Source organism: Caloenas nicobarica, chromosome 1 (genome assembly GCF_036013445.1).
Source record: "Caloenas nicobarica isolate bCalNic1 chromosome 1, bCalNic1.hap1, whole genome shotgun sequence".
NCBI classification, from domain to species: domain Eukaryota; kingdom Metazoa; phylum Chordata; class Aves; order Columbiformes; family Columbidae; genus Caloenas; species Caloenas nicobarica.
The window spans coordinates 215,294,962-215,320,314 of NC_088245.1; the positions used below are offsets into that span (position 1 = coordinate 215,294,962).

The following is a 25,353-nucleotide window of genomic DNA, read 5'->3' on the forward strand; positions in this document are numbered from 1 at the left end:
CATTTATCCCACATGGTTAAATTAGTTTCAGTTGCAAAGTATCATCTAGGGGGAATAAATCAGGCTCTCACTCCAGGTCCATCGGGCCAGGATCAAGAGGGTTGCTGGGCGACTCCCACAAACCATCTTTTGTCAAAAGCGTTCACTGTAGCGTACACGTGAGACTTCGTTATCAGCCAGCCCTTTCTCCGCTACTGCATCCATGGTCAGTGCATTTTTGACGGATACATCTACAGGATCCCACTCCTTCCCTGCCGAGGGAGGAGCAGAAGGTTCACAGCCAGCCACTACTTGTGCAGCTACTCCCTTCTGAGCCACTTTTAAAGTACTCATAATTTTCCCCCGAGTAGATAAATGTTCACAAGCAGCACTATCTCCAGTCGCTGCCTGTTTGTATAATACTTGTCGGACTTTGTGGCATGCCTCCAACTGAAATGTACCACTCGTAGGAAAGTCTGGCACATAATCAGCAATCCATTCTAATAAAGTCACTAATCGTACTCCTGATATGTCCTGATTTTGCCTTCGTAACAAAGGTTGAAGGACATCTAGGCTTTGCCTTTGTTCTAGGGATATCTTCCCTCCCGTGGTTCCCAATTGCTCACCTTTCCTCGGTGATGGGTGCACTGCGATTCCTGTACCTGGTTCAAGGGGGCTTCGCTACCGAACAGCAGCTTCCTTTACAGTCGAACTGAAAGTCCCTGCTCAGGGCGCCATTTGTAGCGAATGAGGCACGGACTCCCGGTAAGGTGCAATGAGAGGCATTTATTACAAACTCAGGTTTGCGTTTATACTTGCTATGGTGCTTGCTCAAGCATTTGCTGATTTGTTTAGTTAGTCATTACATAAGCAATGTGTTTTGTGTTCCCACCAAAGTTACTGCCATAAATGCCTTTTTATCTATCACACACTATTCTTTTGTCCTTGGTGTTGTCATGTAGCATGTAGGCCCAGCACTTGTTCTCACGATCGTCAACTTCTGCAGTTTCTCACAAGCCAGATCTCAACATATTGCCACATCGGGGTGTTTCTCCCTTTTGTGCACATTGATGGTTTGTATCTGCTTTGATTTGCTCTAGTAGACACGAGTTCAGTGAACATAAGAGGAACTTTACAACACACCATTTATGATTTCAGCAAAATTACCTACTAACTAATGCAAACCAGACAGTATACTAAAAAAATCCACAAGCTTATAATTCTAAGTAATTCTTTCTATTTAAAACATATTTCTAAAAGCTAAATGATAGACACAAAACTTCAGTTGGGCTCATCCAGTGATCTGTGTAAAACTCATGGGTTGAGATGAAGACAGTGTAGTAGAAGGGGAAAGGAATAATGACAATGATGATGATGTAAGAATATACAAAACAAGCAATGCACAACACAATCACTCACCACCCGCTGACCGATGCCCAGCCCGTCCCTGAGCCACGGTGCCCCTGGCCAACTCCCCCCAGTTTCTAAACTGACCATGATGTCATAAGGAATAGCTTTTTGGCCACTTTGGGGCAGCTGTCCTGGCTGTGCCCCCTCCCAGCTGGCAGGGCATGAGAAGCTGAAAAATCCTGCTCAGCAACCACCAAAACATCCATGTATTAGCAGTATTGTTTTCATTCTCAATCCAAAACACAGCACTATGCCAGCTACTAGGAAGAAAATTTACTGTATCCCAAAGAAAACCAGGATATCCCCCACAGCCACCCCCACAGCAGCCCCTGGTGCCCACGGGCCCCTCAGCAGCAGATTCAGGGGGTGCTGGGCTGCGGAGGCGGCTGCAGGCTGGGGGTGCCGTGGGTGCGCTGGTGAGCCAGCATGAGCCTCTCCTTCCAAAACCGCTTGTCGCAGACACCGCACTGGAAGGGCTTGGCCTCTGCCTGCCCCCCTGCTGGGGAAAGGCTCCCTTTCTCCTGCCGGCCACCCACTGGCAAAACCCCCGAGCCACGGTGCAGCCACAAGTGTCTCTTCAGCTGCTTCTGCTGCCTGAAGCTCTTGCCACAGTCAGTGCAGGCGAAGGGCTTCTCCCCGGTGTGGATGCGCTGGTGGATGATGAGGGTCTTCTTCTCCCTGAAGCTCTTGCCACAGTCAGTGCAGGCGAAGGGCTTCTCCCCAGTGTGGATGCGCTGGTGCGTCAGCAGATTCTGCCTCTGGACAAAGCTCTTGCCACAGTCGGTGCAGGTGAAGGGCTTCTCCCCAGTGTGGATGCGCTGGTGGATGATGAGGGTCGCCTTATACCTGAAGCTCTTGCCACAGTCAGTGCAGGCAAAGGGCTTCTCCCCAGTGTGGGTGCGCTGGTGCGTCATGAGGCCCGACTTCTGGGTAAAGCTCTTGCCGCAGTCAGAGCAGGTGAAGGGTTTCTCTCCACTGTGGATGCGCTGGTGGATGATGATGTAGTCTTTCTGCCTGAAGCTCTTGCCACAGTCGGTGCAGGTGAAGGGCTTGTCACTGGTGTGGATGCGCTGGTGAATGATGAGCTTGCTCTTCACCCTGAAGCTCTTGCCACAGTTGGTGCAGACAAAGGGTTTCTCCCCGGTGTGGATGCGCTGGTGGATGATGAGGGTCTCCTTTGCCCTGAAGCTCTTGCCACAGTCGGTGCAGGTAAAGGGCTTTTCCCCAGTGTGCATGCGCTGGTGGATGATGAGGGTCTCCTTTGCCCTGAAGCTCTTGCCACAGTCGGTGCAGGTAAAGGGCTTTTCCCCAGTGTGGATGCGCTGGTGGATGTTGAGGGTCTTCTTATCCCTGAAGCTCTTGCTACAGTTGGTGCATGTGAAGGGCTTCTCCCCATTGTGCATGCGCTGGTGGATGATGAGGTCCACCTTTGCCCTGAAGCTCTTGCCACAGTCGGTGCAGGTGAAGGGCTTGTCCCTGGTGTGGACGCGCTGGTGAATGATGAGCTGGCTCTTCACACTGAAGTTCTTGCCGCAGTCGGTGCAGACAAAGGGTTTCTCCCCGGTGTGGATGCGCTGGTGGATAATGAGGGTCTCCTTTTTCCTGAAGCTCTTGCCACAGCTGGTGCAGGCGAAGGGCTTCTCCCCAGTGTGGATGCGCTGGTGGATGACGAGGGTCGCCTTATCCCTGAAGCTCTTGCTACAGTCAGCGCAGGTGAAGGGCATCTCCCCAGTGTGGATGCGCTGGTGCTTCAGCAGGTTTGGCCTTAGCACAAACCGCTTGCCACAGTCAGTGCAGGCAAATGGCTTCTCGCCAGTGTGGATGCGCTGGTGATTCAGCAGGTACTGCCTCCGGACAAACCGCTTGCCACACTCAGTGCAGGTGAAAGCCTTCTCCCTGTGGATGCGCTGGTGGATAATGAGGCTCGACTTCTCTGTGAAGCTCTTGCTGCAGTCAACACAGGCAAAAGTCTTCTCACCGCTGTGCACACACTGGTGATTCAGCAAGCGCTGCTTGTAGATGTAGCTCTTGCCACAGTCAGTGCAGTGGAAGGGACGCTCACGCATGTGGCTCCGCACATGGACATCCAGCAACATCTGGTTCCTGAAGCTCTTGTTGCACTTGGGGCACCTGAGACGCCTCTTCTCTAATGGCTGGGGGTCTGGAAGGGAGGAGGGACGGGGGAGCCCCAACTGGAGCCCCTGGCTCCCGCCTGGCTGGCTGCAGGCCGAGCCTGCCTGGCAGCTCATGTCAGGGTTTGGGATCCCCGGGAGCAGTGCGGTGGGTCCTGGCAGCCCCTCAGGAACCCGCTCGGTCTCCGTCTGCGTCCCAGGGCTGACGGCTGCTGGGGAGGAGAGACTGGGGTCACTGCTGGAAACAGAATGGCAACATGGGAGCCCTTCCCTTGGGGAGCAGCATGGGCACCCTGCCAGCCTCGCACCCTCTCAGGCACATGGATCACCCCGGGCAAGGGGACAGTGCTCCTTTAACTGCCCACCCCGCTCTGTGAGAAACCTGGTACTTACCTGGCACAGGGGTCTGGTGCCTCTGGCACTCCCCGGGGGGCTCTGGCACACACGGTGTCTCTTCCTGCTCTATCTTGCAGATGATCTCTGGCTTGTCGGTGGCCCAGCCTGTCCGGGGCACAGACAGAAGCCCCCTCTCCCGCACTGCCGGGACAGCAGCACCGGCCCCCGCACCCACAGCCCCAGCATCCCCCCCACACCGCTCTTCTCTCCTGCCCCTGCCAGGCTGCGGCTTAGTCCCCACTGTCTCTGCACCTGCAGCCCCTCTCGCCTCGCCCTCGTCACCTTGGCCACTCTTCTGTAGACAGGATGCCTGGGAACAGCTCAAAGCTGCCCCAGGGAGGTTTAGACCCATCCCATCCCACCCCATCCTCTCTTCCAGGACCGCTCTCCACAGGAGGCTGCCTGGCAGGGTCAAACCTGCAATCACCACCACTCAGGCAGCAATGGAGAGAGCTGCATTTTCCTGTTCAAGGGCTCCAGCTCAGTTAAAGAGGTGAATTCTGGCTTGACCCCAGCCCAACATCACCAGAAAGAGTCCTCACCCAGCGAGGCGACCATCTGGTAGTTCTCCAGCATCACCTCCCGGTAGAGCTGCCGCTGCCAGCCCGACAGCTTTGCCCACTCCTCGGGGGAGAAGTAGAGGGCCACGTCCTCAAACGTCACCGACATCTGCAGCAAGAAGCATGCTCGTCTCAGCACGTCACACTGTATGTTTGCTAAGCACTTCTGCTGAAATTCTGCTGCTGCCGGGCAGGGCCCCACTGGCACCAGGGCTCTGGCATCCCGAGGGCAGCACTGGGGGATCTCAGAGCATCTTTGTCAGGGAAGGGCGAGGGCAGAAGGGAGGCGGTGGCACAGCCGGGTGGCACAGCAAAGTCACCAGGGCACTTGGGACTTGCTCAGGCTTGCCGCCCTGTGTGGCAGGACACCCCACCAGCTGTGCTGGGAGAGGGGAAAAGATTAGAGGCCTAAAGGCAGGTTTGCTCTGCTTGTGCTAGATTAGGGACCTATGCCAGAGCAGCTGAGATGGTGCCCTGTCTCCCCATTGCACCACAAACCACATCGCCCTCTGGGGCTGGGCACAGCACCGTGACACAAGGTCTGGCCCAGCCCGTGGTGCAGTTCAGCAGACAGGAATGGGAGCACCCTGCACCGCACCGGGTCTCAAAGCACGTCTGTCCCACAACACTCTGCACCAACCGGACCGACAGCCTGGCTGGTCCCACAGGTGTTTTGCTGCTGCTGCACCACAGCACCAACCACGGCAATCCCAGCCCGCGGTGTCCCCAGAGCCGGGGCCGTGCCTGACCCCACCTTGCCGCAGCAGCCTGGAGCCCAGCGCGTCGCTGCTCTCGGCGGGAGATGGAGCCCGTGCAGGTATTGATCCGGGAAGAGGGAGGCGGGGTGCTCCAGATTCCACAGGAGATGCCTGGCCCGTCACGAGCACAGCCAGGAGAGATGGTCCCTGCCAAGCACAACGTTTTCATGAAGAAATCAGTGGCACATGTTCACTCCACTGCCCACAGCTGCCTTCCCTGCACCCCGAGCCTTCACAGCTACTGGGAAAAGGACCCACCCAAACAGCATTGCCAACTGACCCACTTGGCTCCCGCCAAAGGCGAGAAAGAGCCACGAAAAAGAAAGGGTTTTGGAGGCTCCCGAGTGGCCGAACCTTCCTCCCCTGCCCCCCAGCGGCAGCAGGCAGATGTGCAGGGGTGTCCCGGGGCTCTGAGCAGCCGGCCCGGCCCCAGCCCAGCCCTTCCCAGCGCCGGTGCCGCCAGGGCCGGATCCAGGGGGGCCCGGGCGGGTGGGCCACGGAGCAGCGTGTCCGCGTTGCACGGGGGCCACGGGGCGAGGCGGGGAAAGGCCGGAGCGCCGGGGGGAGCCGGGCCCTAAGGGGAGTCCGGGGGGGGCCGGCAGGGCTGGGGGGCGGCCGGCGGAGGGGAGAGCACGGGAGAGGCCGTCGGGGCCGGGGTCCCCTCCCGGGGCCGCCCGGCGGGGGATGCCCGCGGCCGGGGAGCGCCGGGACCCCGCGGGGGGGCAGCGCCCATCCCCGTGCCGCGGGCCCGCCGCCCGCCGCCCCTACCTGCGCCGGGGCCGCGCCGCCAGCCCGGCACGGACAAAGGCGGCGCCGGGAGCCGCCGGCAGCGTCAGCCCGGGAGGGCCGCCCGCCGCCGCTGCAGCACGGGAGCTGGAGTCCTGCCGCTCCGCCCCGCCCCGCCCCGCTCCGCTCGGCTCGGGGGGGCGGGCACCGGGGAGCACCGCTGTGGCCTGGTGGCCCCTGGCCCTGCCCCGCAGCCCTGGCCCCGCGGGGCCCCTGGCAGGGAGTCCCGGCACCGGGGGCACCGGCACACGGCGGGACGCGCGGGGGGTCGGGCAGGGTTGCTCTTGGCAAACATTCCTTCGCCTTTTCTAGTCGGCCGTGTCCCATCTCCCCCTCGGAGGTCAGAGTCATCACTGTGTGTCCCATCATCGTGAAAGCCACAACCCCAGTGGCAGCACCAGCCAGGCGGCCAAGTGTTGATTCACATAATGTGTCTGCTCCTGCCTGCACCCTTTCCTCTGACTGGGAAAAACAGGAAAACATAACTTGAGCACCCATCCCTTTGAACTGCACCCCTAGAGTTTTGCAGCCTTGCTTGATTCTGCCCAGGTTCCACCTGGCCATGACATTTGTGCCCACATGAAAAAGCAACAGTGCATAATGGCCCAAGTTCCTAACAAGTTGTGGCATCCCAGACCTCATCACCTGGAAGGCAGAAAACGTCACATAATTCCCTGTTGGACCGACAAACAGGTGTCTCGGTGCCCCTCAGCAGAGGGGCCCCATGAAAAGCCATCATCATTTCCTTTTGTGATTTCTAGCGTGTACTGCCGGTGCAGTTCATCCACCAGATAAAAATGAAAACATAGATTGATGATTCAGAGACAAAGCTGGAGAGCAGCGGATTTCAAGCAATATACAGTTTACAGTGCTTTGAGAAAACAACTACAATTGAAAGAAATGCAAAGTCTCCTGACAAGCCTACTAAAAACCAGAGAATGCAAGACAGTATAGGAGATTATAAATCTAATGACTAAAAGTATACAATATATTACACTAATTAAGACCTCTACGTTTGTCCCAGGTATCTATATAGTTGTATAAAAACAAGTCTCACCAAAGAATCACAGTCTTTGCTATTTAGGCCCTCACTACCTATGGGATTTATAAAATGGAATGCAAACTTCTCCCTCTGAATTCGTCAGTAACCTCAAAGGATGCAAACAATCCTGTTTGCTACTCTGTAAGACTGGAACCTCATTTTCATCAGGGTTGTGGGTACTATCGTGACAGTCACAGAAATAACTGCAGTTGAATATGGAGATACTTGACGCCGTCACAAACTAACCGGCCAGGTAAGACTGCAGAGGGAGTGCAATGGCATTTGCCAAGACCCTGCTACAGCTTTCCCAGTGGCACCGTGCTGCCAGCCGAGCAGCTCCCAGCCTTCCAGCCTTCTGCTAGAAATGGGCAATGTTTTGCAGCCCTGTCAATGCAAGTTCTGAAAAAGTGCTGCCTGCAAGATAGGCAGTTTTTACTCTATAACATGCATTTCTTGTCTAATCCTGTGAAGAACTGGTTCCCAAGAAGGACACTTACAATAAAAACATAAACAAATCACAACCCCCCTCCCTGTTTTGCTGCTTTAGCAGCGAGCCGTGAGGTTTTTTCTTCTCGCTGCAGTTTAGATACAGGCAAGGCCATGCAGGTGATGTGATGGCTAGTACCAAACTGGGGGGAGCTGTTGACACTCTGGAGGATGCAGAGAAAGATCTGGGGCTTCTGGTCAACAGCAAGTTGAACATGAGCCAACAGTGTCCCTGGCAGCCAGTGTCACGGCCCCAAGCCTGACGGTGTTTAAGAAGAGACTGGACAACGTCCTCAGACACATGGTGTGACCTGTGTGGTTGTCATATACAGGAACAGGAGGTTGACTCGATGATCCTTGTGGGTCCCTTCCCACTCAGGACATTCTGTGGTTCTAAGTGGGAGCTGCTGGGCCCTGGCAGCCTCCTCTATTGCAATGAGCTGGCCAAGTTTAACTTGCAGCCTAACACAGGCCTGAAGTTTATGTTCATGACACAGCGAATTAACTAATTAACACTTAACTAATTAATACTTAGAGAACTAACACTTAAGGAGCTAACACTTAGAGAGCAAACCCTTAACCCACAACACTTAGATCCCTTAACCCACATTACAATTGCCTATCTTTGCTTGGCTTTGTGTAACTTCTTGTAAGAGAAACAAAAGTCCACTGATGACTTTACAGGCATTGCAGAGAGACAAAATCTTGGGTGCATCCTTGGCGCATCCTTGGGTGAATTAGATAACTGAAACTTGGGCACAGCACAGGAGATACGCCAGTTCTAACCAACTCAGCAGTCTGAGTCCCAGCCAACTCAGCACACCAGGCCAGAGGTGAACGTGTACAGAGAAGACGACCGCAGTTCACGGTCACTGCGCAGGCGCAACCAGGAGGGCCCAAAGGTGGAGACTGTGGAAATAATTTCCCGGAACTCATTGTAATAAGAACCGCCTTCTCGGGGACAGGTTATCGATATGTATAGGCGTTCCTAGAACTTTCATGAATATGTAACACTGTACAGCATTTAACTAAGCTCACAGCTACTGAAAATTTGCACACGTTTTAGGTGGAAATTATTCCTCCGTGTGTCCAGTGCTGTAAATACATACCTTCTTTACAATCTCAAGGATTGTAAGGTCATTTCTGTGCCTCATTCAACTTGTACAGCACAGGCCTTGGCTTTTGATGTCTCTTTTCATTGTTTTTTGGGGTTTTTTTTGGTTGGTTTTTTTGGTTTGGTTGTTGGTTTTTTTTTTTTTTTCAATTTCATTCCTTCTATTATGCATATGCAATTAATTGAGAAATAGTCGTTCCCACAGTCCCATCCACTCTCCACAACCTCTCAAGGGTGTCAACAAGCAACACATTAAACATCAACCCACTATCTTCACCCCCTTATCCAAATCAGTCCACACTCTGGCTGCCCTCCAATACAACCTCTCCCAATTTCACACCCCTCACAGCATTTAGTTTTCCTTTTCATATTTCCAACTAGTACGTAAGTTCCAAGCAAAGCAGAGATTAACAGCTTACATTCTTTTATGATCTCAAATTATTATGTAAAAAGTAGAACAAGCTAACATACAGTACTGGACTTCACCTCATTTTTCCAAACTTCTGCAGAGCAACACCAACTGCAATACAGAACCCAAAATCCCATATTCAGGCCACTTCTCCCCTCAAATTTACTCTAATGTGTAAGGATGCATCCTTAGGGGGAGCAAGATGGTACTTTAGTATAGGAACCAGTTCCCATTTTGTAATTATCTCCCAAAATGAATTTCTTTTTGTACCAAATATTAATATGCATACTAAAATACTGATCTCAGATAAGCAAACCAAACACCAAGTTCAAATATGCAAACGGATCACAATTACACTTATTCAAGACAACATCTCAAGTTTAGCACTGCACCTCTTTTTTTTGTCTCTTCTAGTTCTTCACAGGAGTATATAGCTCCCCTGTTAGCATGTGAGCAGCCACTGCAGCTTGTGCCGGTGAGAAGCTGTTGTTTAAGAGCAGATTGTAAGTAATTTGCTTGGGTTCTTTCTTGTTCTAACTGTCACTTTAAATCCTCTGCTTGTCCCTGCAAGGACTGAACAAGGGCTTGCAAGGACTGTATAGTTCGAGGTTGAGCACTGCGTTGTCACTCCCTGGCTTCTACAGCTGCCACCAGATTGGCACCCAACACGGCATATATGATGGCTTTCCCTTTTCCAGACTGGAGTCTAGCATTTCTATGCAGGATGCTAATTCAGTCAGTAACACTTAGCAAGTTATGCCAATCATCTTGTGCCCAATTTATACCGGGTGCTGATGGTCGTGCTTTACATTTGTCTAAAAAGTTATAGAGCCCATCCCTGCCTGCAGGGATGGTATCACTGTCACGCATATTTAATTCTGGGAAATCTCTCTTCACAGGGTCTTTGAGCATTATTGCTTTAAAAGAATAAATTTGGCAGAGGCTAAACCCTCTCATGTTCCAGCTTGACCTCAGTATAATACTGGGGGCTGGGAGGGGCTGGGCTTGGCCTCTGAGTGATGCCCAATTGCGCTCAATGGCAAATTACATCTCTTGAAAAGAGAGATGCAGCCCCTCAGCCAAGGGCACACACTTTCCCCATTAGGGTCCCTTTGGAGCATACAGGGATTGTTCAACAAGCAGGTTTTGACAAGCGAAGTGGGGGTGGAGGGTCAGAGGTCATCTCAGGGAGGCAGCACATAAGTATAAATTTTACACAAAGGTCCACCGCTTCCCCCCTGAGAAGTACACACTTAAAACAGATGACACTCTCACTTCCAGGTGATCCTGCCCATGACGCCAGAAATGTTGGGGTCTGGTCCAGGAAGCCGCGAGCCAGAGAGATTCGTTTATATCACCCGGAGTGAGATTGAGACACAAACGAGGTCAGATGCTGCTTAACCAGGGAACTTTATTGAGCACTTATGAAGAAGACAGTGATAGGGCAGAGAGAAAAAGACAGGAAAGGAGGAAACTTAGCAGGCGGTCGGAACAGTTTTGCAAGAGAAAGTTTGCCACCATGGATCCAGGATCCAGTTGGCTTCAGTAGGCGGGGCAGTGCGTCTCAGGAAGGCAGCTTGTTTGTCACTCACAAGGTGACTGTCCCTCATGTCCCTGAGAGGTACACACATGAGGATGGTCAGTGGCTGGGGTCTCTGCGTCGTGAGCTCGTGCTGCGTGGTCATACAGTCTTTTATAAGGCATTTGGGGTATATTCTGGGATGTAGTTTCCCCTGGCAATGACACATACTGCTCGGTAAGCACCTTTGCACACACTCTCAGTGCCAGCACGCTGGTCCCGTGTAGCACTGCATGTGCCTCGGCAGGTGAAGGTGATTGCTTGTAACCAGGCAAGTCCCCTATTGCCTGTAGCTGGGCAGTTTCCAGGGGATCATAGCAAGGCAGGTCTTCAAGGAGTGACGTCACTGTTCAGAGACAGGAGCAAACTCACTTTGAGACATTTAACTTAAAATATGGTCCCTGAAAACTAGTCAGCATCCAGTCTGTCACTTGAAAACACACCAGGTCTCCAGCACCCTCCTGTCTCATTGTCGCTTAGTGGCACATCAGCTTCTGTTCCAACAAGAGGTCGCACCTCCCGATGCTTGGGATCCACACCCACGATCAGCTTCTGGCTTTGGGCAACACGGGGGAGCTTCCCCAGTTGTGCTAACACAATCTCTTGTTCTAAAAAATATGTCCATTCTCTCCCTCCCCGTATCTCCGCTTTCAAACAATCTATTTCTAGTTGTCGCATCTCTCCAACTGTTTATAATATTTGCGCCGCTCTCGTACCTGCTTTAAGCTGGCGAACAGGATGACACAGAGAACAGCACGAAGAACAGCACACGTGGCTACGGCCACTCAGTGACTGAACCACCTCTCTTCTGTGCCCCAATTTTGGACAGAATGGTGTGGAAAGATCACAGCTGTACCTCTGGAATAATTTCTCCATTTTTGGTATCCCACCAAATACACCCATTTAAATATGTCACAGAGGCACCCCAAAATGACTTCAAGCAAATAAGAAGCTTAAATCAACTTTATTTTGCAACAGGAACAAAATGACAGAAACCAAGGCAAGTGAATCAGCACTCTGAGAACATTTAACAAACTGCAGGTTTGATGTACCACTTGAGGATATTATCACCACACAACCACACAAGAATAATGATCCCCAGCCCACATGCCCTCTTTCAAAGAGAAGCCTCTCTCCCCCAAGGGCACCCTGGAGAAATCATCACTTGCCCGGTGGGGGCAAGGGCTCACTCCAGGGTATATCCAGGAGAAATAATTGCTCACCAAGGGGAAGGTGAGGGCTCTCAATCCCAGGAAGTCTCCTTAGATGGGGTTCACTTCCAGACAGTTTAACCCCTTCTTGCCATTGGGCCTCCTTGCCCCCCATGCCAGATCATTCCCCAGTCTCACATCACTGCTGCTGAGCAGTTAGAATTAGGACTTCCCGTTCACGGGTCTCACACTATCCAACAGTATTTGCCTCAACATTGCCATCAGGGACTTGGAGAACAGATGCCCTGAGAGAAAGAACTGTGCAAGGACTCTCCGACCTGGGACTACAGGTAACAATAGCTGCTGTCCAGAAGATGGATTTCACCTGCTCCCTCAGCCAAACTTGCCCCCACCTCCTCCCTGTTACTAAGGCCAACGAAGAGGAGCTTGCGCAGAGGCTCGAAGAGGGTCTTGAGGTCACCCAGCAGACAAGTAAGAGACCCCTGAACACAAGGCGACGCAGGCGCAGACAAGTTCTGCCAAGCGAAGCGGGGACTTGTGCAGTTAAGTCTGGATTGCGAAACAAAGTCGGAGATTGGCCTCAATCCATGGGAGAAAGGGAGAGGTAAAGAAGCATAAAAGATGGTTCCTGACTGAACGTCGTTGAGATCTCCCCACCAAAGGACCACGGATCATGACGGAGAACCGGCAGGACGCTGCTTCAGGACCTGGTACCACAGGGACACCTTTGGACCTGTGGTGGCAGCTATTATCCCCTTCCCCCCTTTTTCTTTCCATTTCTCCACTTTCTCTATCGCGTGCCACTTTATGGGCAAATTAATAAGGTTAACACTGTTTGATTGAATTATAACCCCTTGACATTTTGGTCGCCTTAATTTTGCGCTTCGAGATCAACGTAAATGAACCATCACGAGTCTATCACTGAATGGCCCGTGACAGGGCCTTGAAGACCAGTATCAGAGATAAAGAGGAAGCATTGTCAGCAGAGACTGCAAACCATCTGGATAAGAACAGTAAAAAAGCTGGATGGAGGACTGAGAGAGTCCAATAAGAAAAAAAGAAGCCCTGGGTGGCCTGGAGAACGAGGACAACCTCCAGGACAAGCTGCCCTGTGGCCATGACGGGTGGGCAGCTCCAAATCTGCAGAGCTTTGTGTCCTGTCCCCTCCATTCCTGGTGACTTGCTCTTCCTCTGTCCCTGCCAGCAGCTCCAGTGGGGAAGAGACCCCTTTGCGCCCCGGCCCCTCCGGCGGGACCCGCCGGCAGCACCCCCTCCTCGGCCGGCGGGCAGGGCTGCCCAGCGCGGACAGGGGCAGGGCAGGGGCTGAGGGGCTGCGGCAGGACCTGGGGGTCTCCCCCACACTCACCACATCTCCAGGGTCAAAGTGGGTTTCTCCACTCCTCCCGCTGCTTGGGGAAGCTACCGAGGGAGCTGATGGAGTGACGGCCGGCAGCCCCCGGCACAGCCCCGGCTGGTCAGTGCCATCTTGGGAGAGCGGTGGGTGCTTGTCCTGTCCACCCACGAGCAGAACTCTGCTGCGTTCTCCTCCCTCCTGCAGAACAAATGGGAATGGATATGGTGTATTAACAGCCGAAGTCACCTCTGAGCAACCTCTGCAGGGAGGAACTGCAGTGGCAGGACACGCTAGAAGTCAAAAAGGAAATGATGATGGCTTGTCACAGGAGACTCTCTGCTGAGAGGCACCAAGGCACCTGTTTGTCAGCCCAACCGGGAATTATGTGATGTTTTCTGCCTTCCAGGTGATGAGGTCTGGGATGCCACAACTTGTTAGGAACTTGGGCCATTATGCACTGTTGCTGTTTCATGTGGGCACAAATGTCATGGCCAGGTGGAACCTGGGCAGAACCAAGCAAGGCTGCAAAACTCTAGGGGTGCAGTTCAAAGTGCTCGAATTATCTTTTCTGTTTTTCCCAGTCAGAGGAAAGGGTGCAGGCAGGAGCAGACACATTATGTGAATCAACACTTGGCCGCCTGGCTGGTGCTGCCACTGGGGTTGTGGCTTTCACGATGACGGGACACACAGTGATGACTCTGACCTCCGAGAGGGAGATGGGACACGGCCGACTAGAAAAGGCGAAGGAATGTTTGCCAAGAGCAACCCTGCCCGACCCCCCGCGCGTCCCGCCGTGTGCCGGTGCCCCCGGTGCCGGGACTCCCTGCCAGGGGCCCCGCGGGGCCAGGGCTGCGGGGCAGGGCCAGGGGCCACCAGGCCACAGCGGTGCTCCCCGGTGCCCGCCCCCCCGAGCCGAGCGGAGCGGGGCGGGGCGGGGCGGAGCGGCAGGACTCCAGCTCCCGTGCTGCAGCGGCGGCGGGCGGCCCTCCCGGGCTGACGCTGCCGGCGGCTCCCGGCGCCGCCTTTGTCCGTGCCGGGCTGGCGGCGCGGCCCCGGCGCAGGTAGGGGCGGCGGGCGGCGGGCCCGCGGCACGGGGATGGGCGCTGCCCCCCCGCGGGGTCCCGGCGCTCCCCGGCCGCGGGCATCCCCCGCCGGGCGGCCCCGGGAGGGGACCCCGGCCCCGACGGCCTCTCCCGTGCTCTCCCCTCCGCCGGCCGCCCCCCAGCCCTGCCGGCCCCCCCCGGACTCCCCTTAGGGCCCGGCTCCCCCCGGCGCTCCGGCCTTTCCCCGCCTCGCCCCGTGGCCCCCGTGCAACGCGGACACGCTGCTCCGTGGCCCACCCGCCCGGGCCCCCCTGGATCCGGCCCTGGCGGCACCGGCGCTGGGAAGGGCTGGGCTGGGGCCGGGCCGGCTGCTCAGAGCCCCGGGACACCCCTGCACATCTGCCTGCTGCCGCTGGGGGCAGGGGAGGAAGGTTCGGCCACTCGGGGGCCTCCAAACCCTTTCTTTTTCGTGGCTCTTTCTCGCCTTTACCGCAAGCTGGCTGGGTCGGTGGGCGCTGCTCTTTGGGTGGGTCCATTTCCCAGTAGCTGTGCAGGCTCGGGGTGCAGGGAAGGCAGCTGTGGGCAGCTGAGTGAACATGTGCCCCTGATTTCTTAAGGAAAATGTTGTGCTTGCAGGGACCATCTGTCCTCACTGTGCTGGTGACGGGCCAGGCATCTCCTGTGGAATCCGGAGCATCCCGCCTCCCTCTTCCCGGATCAATACCTGCACGGGCTCCATCTCCCGCCGAGAGCAGCGACGCGCCGGGCTCCAGGCTGCTGCGGCAAGGTGGGGTCAGGCACGGCCCCGGCTCTGGGGACACCACGTGCTGGGATTGCTGTGGTTGGTGCTGTGGTGCAGCAACAGCAAAACACCTGCGGGACCAGCATAAGACAAGGGGTAATGGGTTCAAGCTGGAACACAAGAGGTTCCACTTAAATTTGAGAAGAAACTTCTTCTCAGTGAGGGTGACGGAACACTGGAACAGGCTGCCCAGGGGGGTTGTGGATTCTCCTTCTCTGGAGACATTCAAAACCCGCCTGGACGCCTTCCTGTGTAACCTCACCTAGGTGTTCCTGCTCCGGCAGGGGGATTGGACTAGATGATCTTTCGAGGTCCCTTCCAATCCCTAACATTCTGTGATTCTGTGATTGTAACCTAGGAGTCTGCCAGAGCCTGGCAGCTCCCACTTGGTACCAGTGATTAGGCCACCTGTGTGGCCTTGGCTGTATTTAAACTGCAGCAAGAAGAGAAAGGAAAAAAAAAAAAAAGGAAAAACCTGGCTGCCTGCTGCTAAAACAGTGAAAGCGGGGGAAGAGGGTGCAGATCTGCTTGCTGCAAGCAAGAAATCTCCAAGGAAATTTTGGATGCTGTATTTCTGCTAGTACGGGCAGCTGAAGTATCTGGTAAAGCCAACACTACACTGATAGCACTGAGACATAACTGAAACAGGATTTCCAATAAACATAGACATGGACATATCCGATAAATACAAAAGCCAAAATGGGCTTAGCGACTCTGATGTACAAGTTTATGACAACCCTACAGGCTGACTGTATTCGATTACACTTGCAGATTTTTGACAACCTGTGGCTATTGTAGGACAATATGATGAGAAAGCAAACAGACTGATATATTTGGAATGGAATATTTTTCCCAGTTCTTTCCATAAAACTATTACTCAGCTTCTAGAATTGATGGTTACTCTGATCAAAAAAGGCAGAGAGCATATTCAGGTCTTAATAGGCAATGAGCCATGTGTCATATATGTACCATTTGTGAAATCTGATTTTTATTTTTTTATTCACAATCTATGTCCTTGCAAACTGTGCTATCTGATTTTTTTAACAGCACAGCTTTTGGCATGCCTAAATGTAAATCGCTGCAGAATCTGCATGTCTGTGACATCAGGCCACAGACCGTACTTGTATTTGGTCCGATCCCACATGCTCGCACAGTTTTTGTTGATGGATGGCAGCTGCAGGCGCCCCCCTCACTCCAGTTAACACCTTCTTTGCCTATTTGGCTATTATCTCCTACAATAATGCAGTAAGTGTTTCTTTTGTGATGTCTTGGTATGGTTCCAGCTGTAGAGGGAGAGCACGTATATTGGGCTTACATCGTGGATCCACCTCTTTTCAGACCTCTAACATGATGGGATCCTGAAGTTCCTCTCTCCAACAATGACACACACTGGGTAGGTGGTGCACGGATACCACCAGCAGGTCAGGTGCTGGAAAACAGGGATTGGAATAAATTAAATCAAACACAACAGTATTTTGTTGAGACCCCTCCTGTATGTGTTTCTAACACACCAATTAACAATTGTCTAATGATGTCAGAGAAGTTTCACCTGTTTTATCAACAGCAAGAGAAGGGAGGGGTTGTTCAGGGCAATTTCACTTTTATTTCCATTCCAGGTCTTGAACACCAAGATGTAAGTCACAATTCTGCTTTGAAACCTCCTGCTGACATTCCAACATGCAAGGTTTCTAAAATGACCACAGGAGATGTTTTGAGTTTGTACCGGGCCCCCTGTAAATTAGAGGCACCAGCATATCAGAATGGGACAGATTTACATTATCGGGACTGAGGACCCAGAGGACGTTTGATTTCAAATTCATCTAAGCCTGTTAATTTTTCACAAGTAAGCAATGAGACAGTAAAGTGGTCAGGACGTGGGTTGTCAGGACTGGTTTTGCAGGTACAAGTAAACGATAGCCTTAGTCCAGTTAATTTGAACACCCGGTGATTAGCCTTGCCTTTTTTTATGAGGCACGTGGCTCATGGAAATTAGAAGAAAAGCCAAATCAGTACACATTAAATCTCACTCACTAGCATAGTGATACAGTTACGATTTCTACTTCACATCCTTATGTGCTGGCGGCTGCTGCCAACGTGCAGGTACCAATGAAGGATTATATCTATGTGGTAAATTTGACTAACCCTGGCTATGCCAATTGTCATCACCTTTATGGTCATTACCCTCGCTGTGTTCTCGCTGGTGGCTCTGTACAGAATGTGTGAGAAGAAAACTCCAGAGAGACAAGAGAACGGCACCGAACAGGCCCGGGCAGATAAAGAAGGTGTCAAACTTGTTTCTGTAAAGACAACTATGCTGAGACTGGAGAGCACTCACCGCAGGGCAGGAATAGAACTCGACAACTCTTCACACCTCTGCAATAAATATTTGTGAAGCAACCCTGTTGTGGATGGGAGACCAAAAACTGAGGGCTGACTTCTTTGAGAAGCTCTTGCTCAAGCATGTGCTTCTCCCCAGTGTGGATACGCTGGTGGATGAGGAGGGTCAACTTCCTTGTGAAGCCCTTGCCACAGCCGGTGCAGGCAAAGGGCTTCTCCCCAGTGTGAATGCGCTGGTGCATCAGCAGGATTGGCCCGTGGGTGAAACTCTTGCCGCAGTCAGTGCAGGAGCAGGGCTTCTCACAGCTGTGCACCTGCCGCTGATTCAGCAGGTTCTCTTTGTAGATGAAGCTCTTGCCGCAGTCAGTGCAGTGGAAGGGACGCTCACACATGAACATCCAGCGCCGTCTGGTTCTTGAAGCTCTTCTCACACTCAGGGCACCAGGGAGGGCTCTTCTTTAATGGGTGAGGGTCTGGGAGGGAGGGGAGGTGGAGATGCCCCAGCTGGGCCCCCTGGCTCCCACCTGGCTGGCTGCAGGCCGAGCCCCCATGATGCCTCCCGCCCGGGTTTGGCATCCCCGGGAGCAGGGCGGCGAGGCCTGGCAGCACCTCTGGGACCTGCTCGGTCTCCCTCTGTGTCCCGGGGCTGACGGCCGCTGGGGAGGAGAGACTGGGGTCACCGCCAGGGACAGGGTGGGGACGTGGGACCTCTCCCCATGGGGAGCGGCACAGGAAGCCCACCAGCCCCGCACCCTTCCAGGTTCGTTGATCCCCTGGGGCAAGGGGACAGTGCACCTTGAGCACTCCACCCCCTCACCAGAGTCCCAGTACCCACCTGGCACAGGGCTCTGGTGCCTCTGCCAGTCCCCGGGGGTATCTTTCACACACGGTGTCTCTTCCTGCTCCATCTTGCAGATGATCTCTGGTTTGTCGGTGGCCCAGCCTGTCCGGGGCACAGACAGAAGCCCCCTCTCCCGCACTGCCGGGACAGCAGCACCGGCCCCCGCACCCACAGCCCCAGCATCCCCCCCACCCCGCTCCTCTCTCCTGCCCCTGCCAGGCTGCGGCTTCAGCCCCCCCGTCCCTGCACCTGCAGCCCCTCTCGCCTCGCCCTCGTCACCTCGGCCACTCTCCTGCAGACGGGACCCCTGGGAACAGCTCAAAGCTGCACCAGGGAGGTTTAGACTGGACGTGAGGAAGCATTTCTGTACCGAGAGGGTGGTCAAACCCTGGAACAGGCTGCCTGGAGAGGAGGTCGATGCCCCAAGCCTGTCCTTGTTTCAGAGACGTTTTGACAACACCTGTAACAACACGCTGCCACTTGTGGTCAGCCCCGAAGTGTCGCACTGTTGGCCTAGATGGGCATTTAGGTCCCTTCACACTGAAAGGGGCTGTTCTGCCCCATCTCATCCCATCCCGCCCCATCCCCTCTCCCAGGACCGCTCTCCACAGGAGGCTGCCTGGCAGGGTCAAACCTGCAATCGCAACCGCTCAGGCAGCAATGGAGACAGCTGGATTTTCCTGTTCAAGGGCTACAGCTCAGATAAAGAGGTGAATTCTGCTCGACTCCAGCCCAACATCACCAGAGAGAGTCCTCACCCAGCGAGGCGACCGTCTGGTAGTTCTCCAGCATCACCTCCTGCAGTGAATGAGGCATGGACTCTCTTTTTTAGGTGCAAAGAGAGACATTTATTACAAATTCAGGCTTGCATTTGTAGTTGCTATGATGCTTGCTCAAGCATTTGCTGATTTGCTAAATTAGTCATTACATAAGCGATATATTTTGTGTTCCCACCAGTAATTTCCCAATTGCTTTCATTGCTCATTTTGCTATTACACTATATATCTCTCTGGGATATGCAACTTGATTCTCCGGCAAAGCATGGGCACATTCCCCAGCTAGATGACTGTAACCAGTTCCTCTTTGCCAATATGCGTTATCAATAGCCTCTGTAGTACAGTTCTCCTGAAAATCAGATAGCCGTGCAGTATATTGAGTAGTGGTTGAGATCATTTTCAACAAAGAACGGCAGTCATGCGGAGTAAGTGTGTAGGAGGAGCTTAACGCTTCTAAAAATTCACAACAAATTAGGAAATAACCCCATTTTCTTTAACTAATGTTCGCAATTCCTTTTCAATTTCATACGATACCTGTTGAAAGTCTAGAGGTTGCCGTTCACCGTAGATCACAGGGCATGCCGTAAACACTTTCCAGTCACCTGTTTTAAAAGCGTCTTCTCTACATTTATCCCACATGGTTAAATTAGTTTCAGTTGCAAAGTATCATCTAGGGGGAATAAATCAGGCTCTCACTCCAGGTCCATCGGGCCAGGATCAAGAGGGTTGCTGGGCGACTCCCACAAACCATCTTTTGTCAAAAGCGTTCACTGTAGCGTACACGTGAGACTTCGTTATCAGCCAGCCCTTTCTCCGCTACTGCATCCATGGTCAGTGCATTTTTGACGGATACATCTACAGGATCCCACTCCTTCCCTGCCGAGGGAGGAGCAGAAGGTTCACAGCCAGCCGCTACTTGTGCAGCTACTCCCTTCTGAGCCACTTTTAAAGTACTCATAATTTTCCCCCGAGTAGATAAATGTTCACAAGCAGCACTATCTCCAGTCGCTGCCTGTTTGTATAATACTTGTCGGACTTTGTGGCATGCCTCCAACTGAAATGTACCACTCGTAGGAAAGTCTGGCACATAATCAGCAATCCATTCTAATAAAGTCACTAATCGTACTCCTGATATGTCCTGATTTTGCCTTCGTAACAAAGGTTGAAGGACATCTAGGCTTTGCCTTTGTTCTAGGGATATCTTCCCGCCCGTGGTTCCCAATTGCTCACCTTTCCTCGGTGATGGGTGCACTGCGATTCCTGTACCTGGTTCAAGGGGGCTTCGCTACCAAACAGCAGCTTCCTTTACAGTCGAACTGAAAGTCCCTGCTCAGGGCGCCGTTTGTAGCGAATGAGGCACGGACTCCCGGTAAGGTGCAATGAGAGGCATTTATTACAAACTCAGGCTTGCGTTTATACTTGCTATGGTGCTTGCTCAAGCATTTGCTGATTTGTTTAGTTAGTCATTACATAAGCAATGTGTTTTGTGTTCCCACCAAAGTTACTGCCATAAATGCCTTTTTATCTATCACACACTATTCTTTTGTCCTTGGTGTTGTCATGTAGCATGTAGGCCCAGCGCTTGTTCTCACGATCGTCAACTTCTGCAGTTTCTCACAAGCCAGATCTCAACATATTGCCACATCGGGGTGTTTCTCCCTTTTGTGCACATTGATGGTTTGTATCTGCTTTGATTTGCTCTAGTAGACACGAGTTCAGTGAACATAAGAGGAACTTTACAACACACCATTTATGATTTCAGCAAAATTACCTACTAATGCAAACCAGACAGTATACTAAAAAAATCCACAAGCTTATAATTCTAAGTAATTCTTTCTATTTAAAACATATTTCTAAAAGCTAAATGATAGACACAAAACTTCAGTTGGGCTCATCCAGTGATCTGTGTAAAACTCATGGGTTGAGATGAAGACAGTGTAGTAGAAGGGGAAAGGGATAATGACAATGATGATGATGTAAGAATATACAAAACAAGCAATGCACAACACAATCACTCACCACCCGCTGACCGATGCCCAGCCCGTCCCTGAGCCACGGTGCCCCTGGCCAACTCCCCCCAGTTTCTAAACTGAGCATGATGTCATAAGGAATAGCTTTTTGGCCACTTTGGGGCAGCTGTCCTGGCTGTGCCCCCTCCCAGCTGGCAGGGCATGAGAGGCTGAAAAATCCTGCTCAGCAACCACCAAAACATCCATGTATTAGCAGTATTGTTTTCATTCTCAATCCAAAACACAGCACTATGCCAGCTACTAGGAAGAAAATTTACTGTATCCCAAAGAAAACCAGGATATCCCCCACAGCCACCCCCACAGCAGCCCCTGGTGCCCACGGGCCCCTCAGCAGCAGATTCAGGGGGTGCTGGGCTGCGGAGGCGGCTGCAGGCTGGGGGTGCCGTGGGTGCGCTGGTGAGCCAGCATGAGCCTCTCCTTGCAAAACCGCTTGTCGCAGACACCGCACTGGAAGGGCTTGGCCTCTGCCTGCCCCCCTGCTGGGGAAAGGCTCCCTTTCTCCTGCCGGCCACCCACTGGCAAAACCCCCGAGCCACGGTGCAGCCACAAGTGTCTCTTCAGCTGCTTCTGCTGCCTGAAGCTCTTGCCACAGTCAGTGCAGGCGAAGGGCTTCTCCCCAGTGTGGATGCGCTGGTGGATGATGAGGGTCTTCTTCTCCCTGAAGCTCTTGCCACAGTCAGTGCAGGTGAAGGGCTTCTCCCCAGTGTGGATGCGCTGGTGCGTCAGCAGATTCTGCCTCTGGACAAAGCTCTTGCCACAGTCGGTGCAGGTGAAGGGCTTCTCCCCAGTGTGGATGCGCTGATGGATGATGAGGGTCTTCTTCTCCCTGAAGCTCTTGCCACAGTCAGTGCAGGCAAAGGGCTTCTCCCCAGTGTGGGTGCGCTGGTGCTTCATGAGGCCCGACTTCTGGGTAAAGCTCTTGCCACAGTCAGAGCAGGTGAAGGGTTTCTCTCCACTGTGGATGCGCTGGTGGATGATGATGTAGTCTTTCTGCCTGAAGCTCTTGCCACAGTCGGTGCAGGTGAAGGGCTTGTCACTGGTGTGGATGCGCTGGTGAATGATGAGCTTGCTCTTCACCCTGAAGCTCTTGCCACAGTCGGTGCAGGTGAAGGGCTTGTCACTGGTGTGGATGCGCTGGTGAATGATGAGCTTGCTCTTCACCCTGAAGCTCTTGCCACAGTCGGTGCAGACAAAGGGTTTCTCCCCGGTGTGGATGCGCTGGTGGATGATGAGGGTCTCCTTTGCCCTGAAGCTCTTGCCACAGTCGGTGCAGGTAAAGGGCTTTTCCCCAGTGTGGATGCGCTGGTGGATGATGAGGGTCTCCTTTGCCCTGAAGCTCTTGCCACAGTCGGTGCAGGTAAAGGGCTTTTCCCCAGTGTGCATGCGCTGGTGGATGATGAGGGTCTCCTTTGCCCTGAAGCTCTTGCCACAGTCGGTGCAGGTAAAGGGCTTTTCCCCAGTGTGGATGCGCTGGTGGATGTTGAGGGTCTTCTTATCCCTGAAGCTCTTGCTACAGTTGGTGCATGTGAAGGGCTTCTCCCCATTGTGCATGCGCTGGTGGATGATGAGGTCCACCTTTGCCCTGAAGCTCTTGCCACAGTCGGTGCAGGTGAAGGGCTTGTCCCTGGTGTGGACGCGCTGGTGAATGATGAGCTGGCTCTTCACACTGAAGTTCTTGCCGCAGTCGGTGCAGACAAAGGGTTTCTCCCCGGTGTGGATGCGCTGGTGGATAATGAGGGTCTCCTTTTTCCTGAAGCTCTTGCCACAGCTGGTGCAGGCGAAGGGCTTCTCCCCAGTGTGGATGCGCTGGTGGATGACGAGGGTCGCCTTATCCCTGAAGCTCTTGCTACAGTCAGCGCAGGTGAAGGGCATCTCCCCAGTGTGGATGTGCTGGTGCTTCAGCAGGTTTGGCCTTAGCACAAACCGCTTGCCACAGTCAGTGCAGGCAAATGGCTTCTTGCCAGTGTGGATGCGCTGGTGATTCAGCAGGTACTGCCTCCGGACAAACCGCTTGCCACACTCAGTGCAGGTGAAAGCCTTCTCCCTGTGGATGCGCTGGTGGATAATGAGGCTCGACTTCTCTGTGAAGCTCTTGCTGCAGTCAACACAGGCAAAAGTCTTCTCACCGCTGTGCACACACTGATGATTCAGCAAGCGCTGCTTGTAGATGTAGCTCTTGCCACAGTCAGTGCAGTGGAAGGGACGCTCACGCATGTGGCTCCGCACATGGACATCCAGCAACATCTGGTTCTTGAAGCTCTTGTTGCACTTGGGGCACCTGAGACGCCTCTTCTCTAATGGCTGGGGGTCTGGAAGGGAGGAGGGACGGGGGAGCCCCAACTGGAGCCCCTGGCTCCCGCCTGGCTGGCTGCAGGCTGAGCCTGCCTGGCAGCTCATGTCAGGGTTTGGGATCCCCGGGAGCAGTGCGGTGGGTTCTGGCAGCCCCTCAGGAACCCGCTCGGTCTCCGTCTGCGTCCCAGGGCTGACGGCTGCTGGGGAGGAGAGACTGGGGTCACTGCTGGAAACAGAATGGCAACATGGGAGCCCTTCCCTTGGGGAGCAGCATGGGCACCCTGCCAGCCTCGCACCCTCTCAGGCACATGGATCACCCCGGGCAAGGGGACAGTGCTCCTTTAACTGCCCACCCCGCTCTGTGAGAAACCTGGTACTTACCTGGCACAGGGGTCTGGTGCCTCTGGCACTCCCCGGGGGGCTCCGGCACACACGGTGTCTCTTCCTGCTCTATCTTGCAGATGATCTCTGGCTTGTCGGTGGCCCAGCCTGTCCGGGGCACAGACAGAAGCCCCCTCTCCCGCACTGCCGGGACAGCAGCACCGGCCCCCGCACCCACAGCCCCAGCATCCCCCCCACACCGCTCTTCTCTCCTGCCCCTGCCAGGCTGCGGCTTCGTCCCCACTGTCTCTGCACCTGCAGCCCCTCTCGCCTCGCCCTCGTCACCTTGGCCACTCTTCTGTAGACAGGATGCCTGGGAACAGCTCAAAGCTGCACCAGGGAGGTTTAGACCCATCCCATCCCACCCCATCTTCTCTTCCAGGACCGCTCTCCACAGGAGGCTGCCTGGCAGGGTCAAACCTGCAATCACCACCACTCAGGCAGCAATGGAGAGAGCTGCATTTTCCTGTTCAAGGGCTCCAGCTCAGTTAAAGAGGTGAATTCTGGCTTGACCCCAGCCCAACATCACCAGAAAGAGTCCTCACCCAGCGAGGCGACCATCTGGTAGTTCTCCAGCATCACCTCCCGGTAGAGCTGCCGCTGCCAGCCCGACAGCTTTGCCCATTCCTCAGGGGAGAAGTAGAGGGCCACGTCCTCAAACGTCACCGACATCTGCAGCAAGAAGCATGCTCGTCTCAGCACGTCACACTGTATGTTTACTAAGCACTTCTGCTGAAATTCTGCTGCTGCCGGGCAGGGACCCACTGGCACCAGGGCTCTGGCATCCCGAGGGCAGCACTGGGGGATCTCAGAGCATCTTTGTCAGGGAAGGGCGAGGGCAGAAGGGAGGCGGTGGCACAGCCGGGTGGCACAGCAAAGTCACCAGGGCACTTGGGACTTGCTCAGGCTTGCCGCCCTGTGTGGCAGGACACCCCACCAGCTGTGCTGGGAGAGGGGAAAAGATTAGAGGCCTAAAGGCAGGTTTGCTCTGCTTGTGCTAGATTAGGGACCTATGCCAGAGCAGCTGAGATGGTGCCCTGTCTCCCCATCGCACCACAAACCACATCGCCCTCTGGGGCTGGGGACAGCACCGTGACACAAGGTCTGGCCCAGCCCGTGGTGCGGCTCAGCAGAGAGGAATGAGAGCACCCTGCACCGCACCAGGTCTCAAAGCACGTCTGTCCCACAACACTCTGCACCAACCGGACCGACAGCCTGGCTGGTCCCACGGGTGTTTTGCTGTTGCTGCACCACAGGACCAACCACGGCAATCCCAGCCTGCGGTGTCCCCAGAGCCGGGGCCGTGCCTGACCCCACCTTGCCGCAGCAGCCTGGAGCCCAGCGCGTCGCTGCTCTCGGCGGGAGATGGAGCCCGTGCAGGTATTGATCCGGGAAGAGGGAGGCGGGATGCTCCGGATTCCACAGGAGATGCCTGTCCTGTCACGAGCACAGCCAGGAGAGATGGTCCCTGCCAAGCACAACGTTTTCATGAAGAAATCAGTGGCACATGTTCACTCCACTGCCCACAGCTGCCTTCCCTGCACCCCGAGCCTTCACAGCTACTGGGAAAAGGACCCACCCAAACAGCATTGCCAACTGACCCACTTGGCTCCCGCCAAAGGCGAGAAAGAGCCACGGAAAAGAAAGGGTTTGGAGGCTCCCGAGTGGCCGAAC

At 54.1% G+C, this 25,353-nt stretch overlaps 1 protein-coding gene and 1 long non-coding RNA gene across 3 annotated transcripts; one reads left to right on the forward strand and one right to left on the reverse strand.

Moving 5' to 3' along the window:
- Positions 1-772: 772 nt before the first annotated feature.
- On the reverse strand, positions 773-24,328 carry LOC135995252 (uncharacterized). The gene is made up of 16 exons (XM_065646459.1): positions 24,225-24,328; positions 23,680-23,787; positions 21,349-23,524; positions 18,943-18,998; positions 18,571-18,713; positions 18,195-18,302; positions 17,884-18,015; positions 17,508-17,780; positions 17,358-17,421; positions 14,518-15,093; positions 13,954-14,404; positions 13,190-13,375; positions 12,216-12,305; positions 4,460-4,586; positions 3,915-4,022; positions 773-3,733 (listed from the first exon to the last, which is right to left on the reverse strand). The coding sequence occupies exons 1-16, from the start codon at positions 24,302-24,304 to the stop codon at positions 1,749-1,751; spliced, it is 6,663 nt and encodes a 2,220-aa protein (XP_065502531.1). The 5' UTR covers positions 24,305-24,328; the 3' UTR covers positions 773-1,748.
- On the forward strand, positions 14,119-17,440 carry LOC135988965 (uncharacterized). 2 transcript variants are annotated; one of them, XR_010606255.1, is made up of 3 exons: positions 14,119-14,238; positions 14,857-15,007; positions 16,070-17,440. It is a non-coding gene; the product is annotated as an uncharacterized LOC135988965 (long non-coding RNA). The 2 variants fall into 2 exon arrangements; XR_010606256.1 differs by having other exon boundaries at positions 16,306-17,440.
- Positions 24,329-25,353: the final 1,025 nt, after the last annotated feature.

Coding starts and splice junctions, on each gene's coding strand:
- LOC135995252 (XM_065646459.1), bottom strand. CDS start 24,304: ATGGGCAAAGCTGTCGGGCTGGCAGCGGCAGCTCTACCGGGAGGTGAT. Junction 18,999..21,348: donor CTCCGCAGCCCAGCACCCCC/TGAATCTGCTGC, acceptor CATTCACTGCAG/GAGGTGATGCTGGAGAACTA. Junction 18,303..18,570: donor AGGGTTTGACCACCCTCTCG/GTACAGAAATGC, acceptor TGCCCCGGACAG/GCTGGGCCACCGACAAACCA.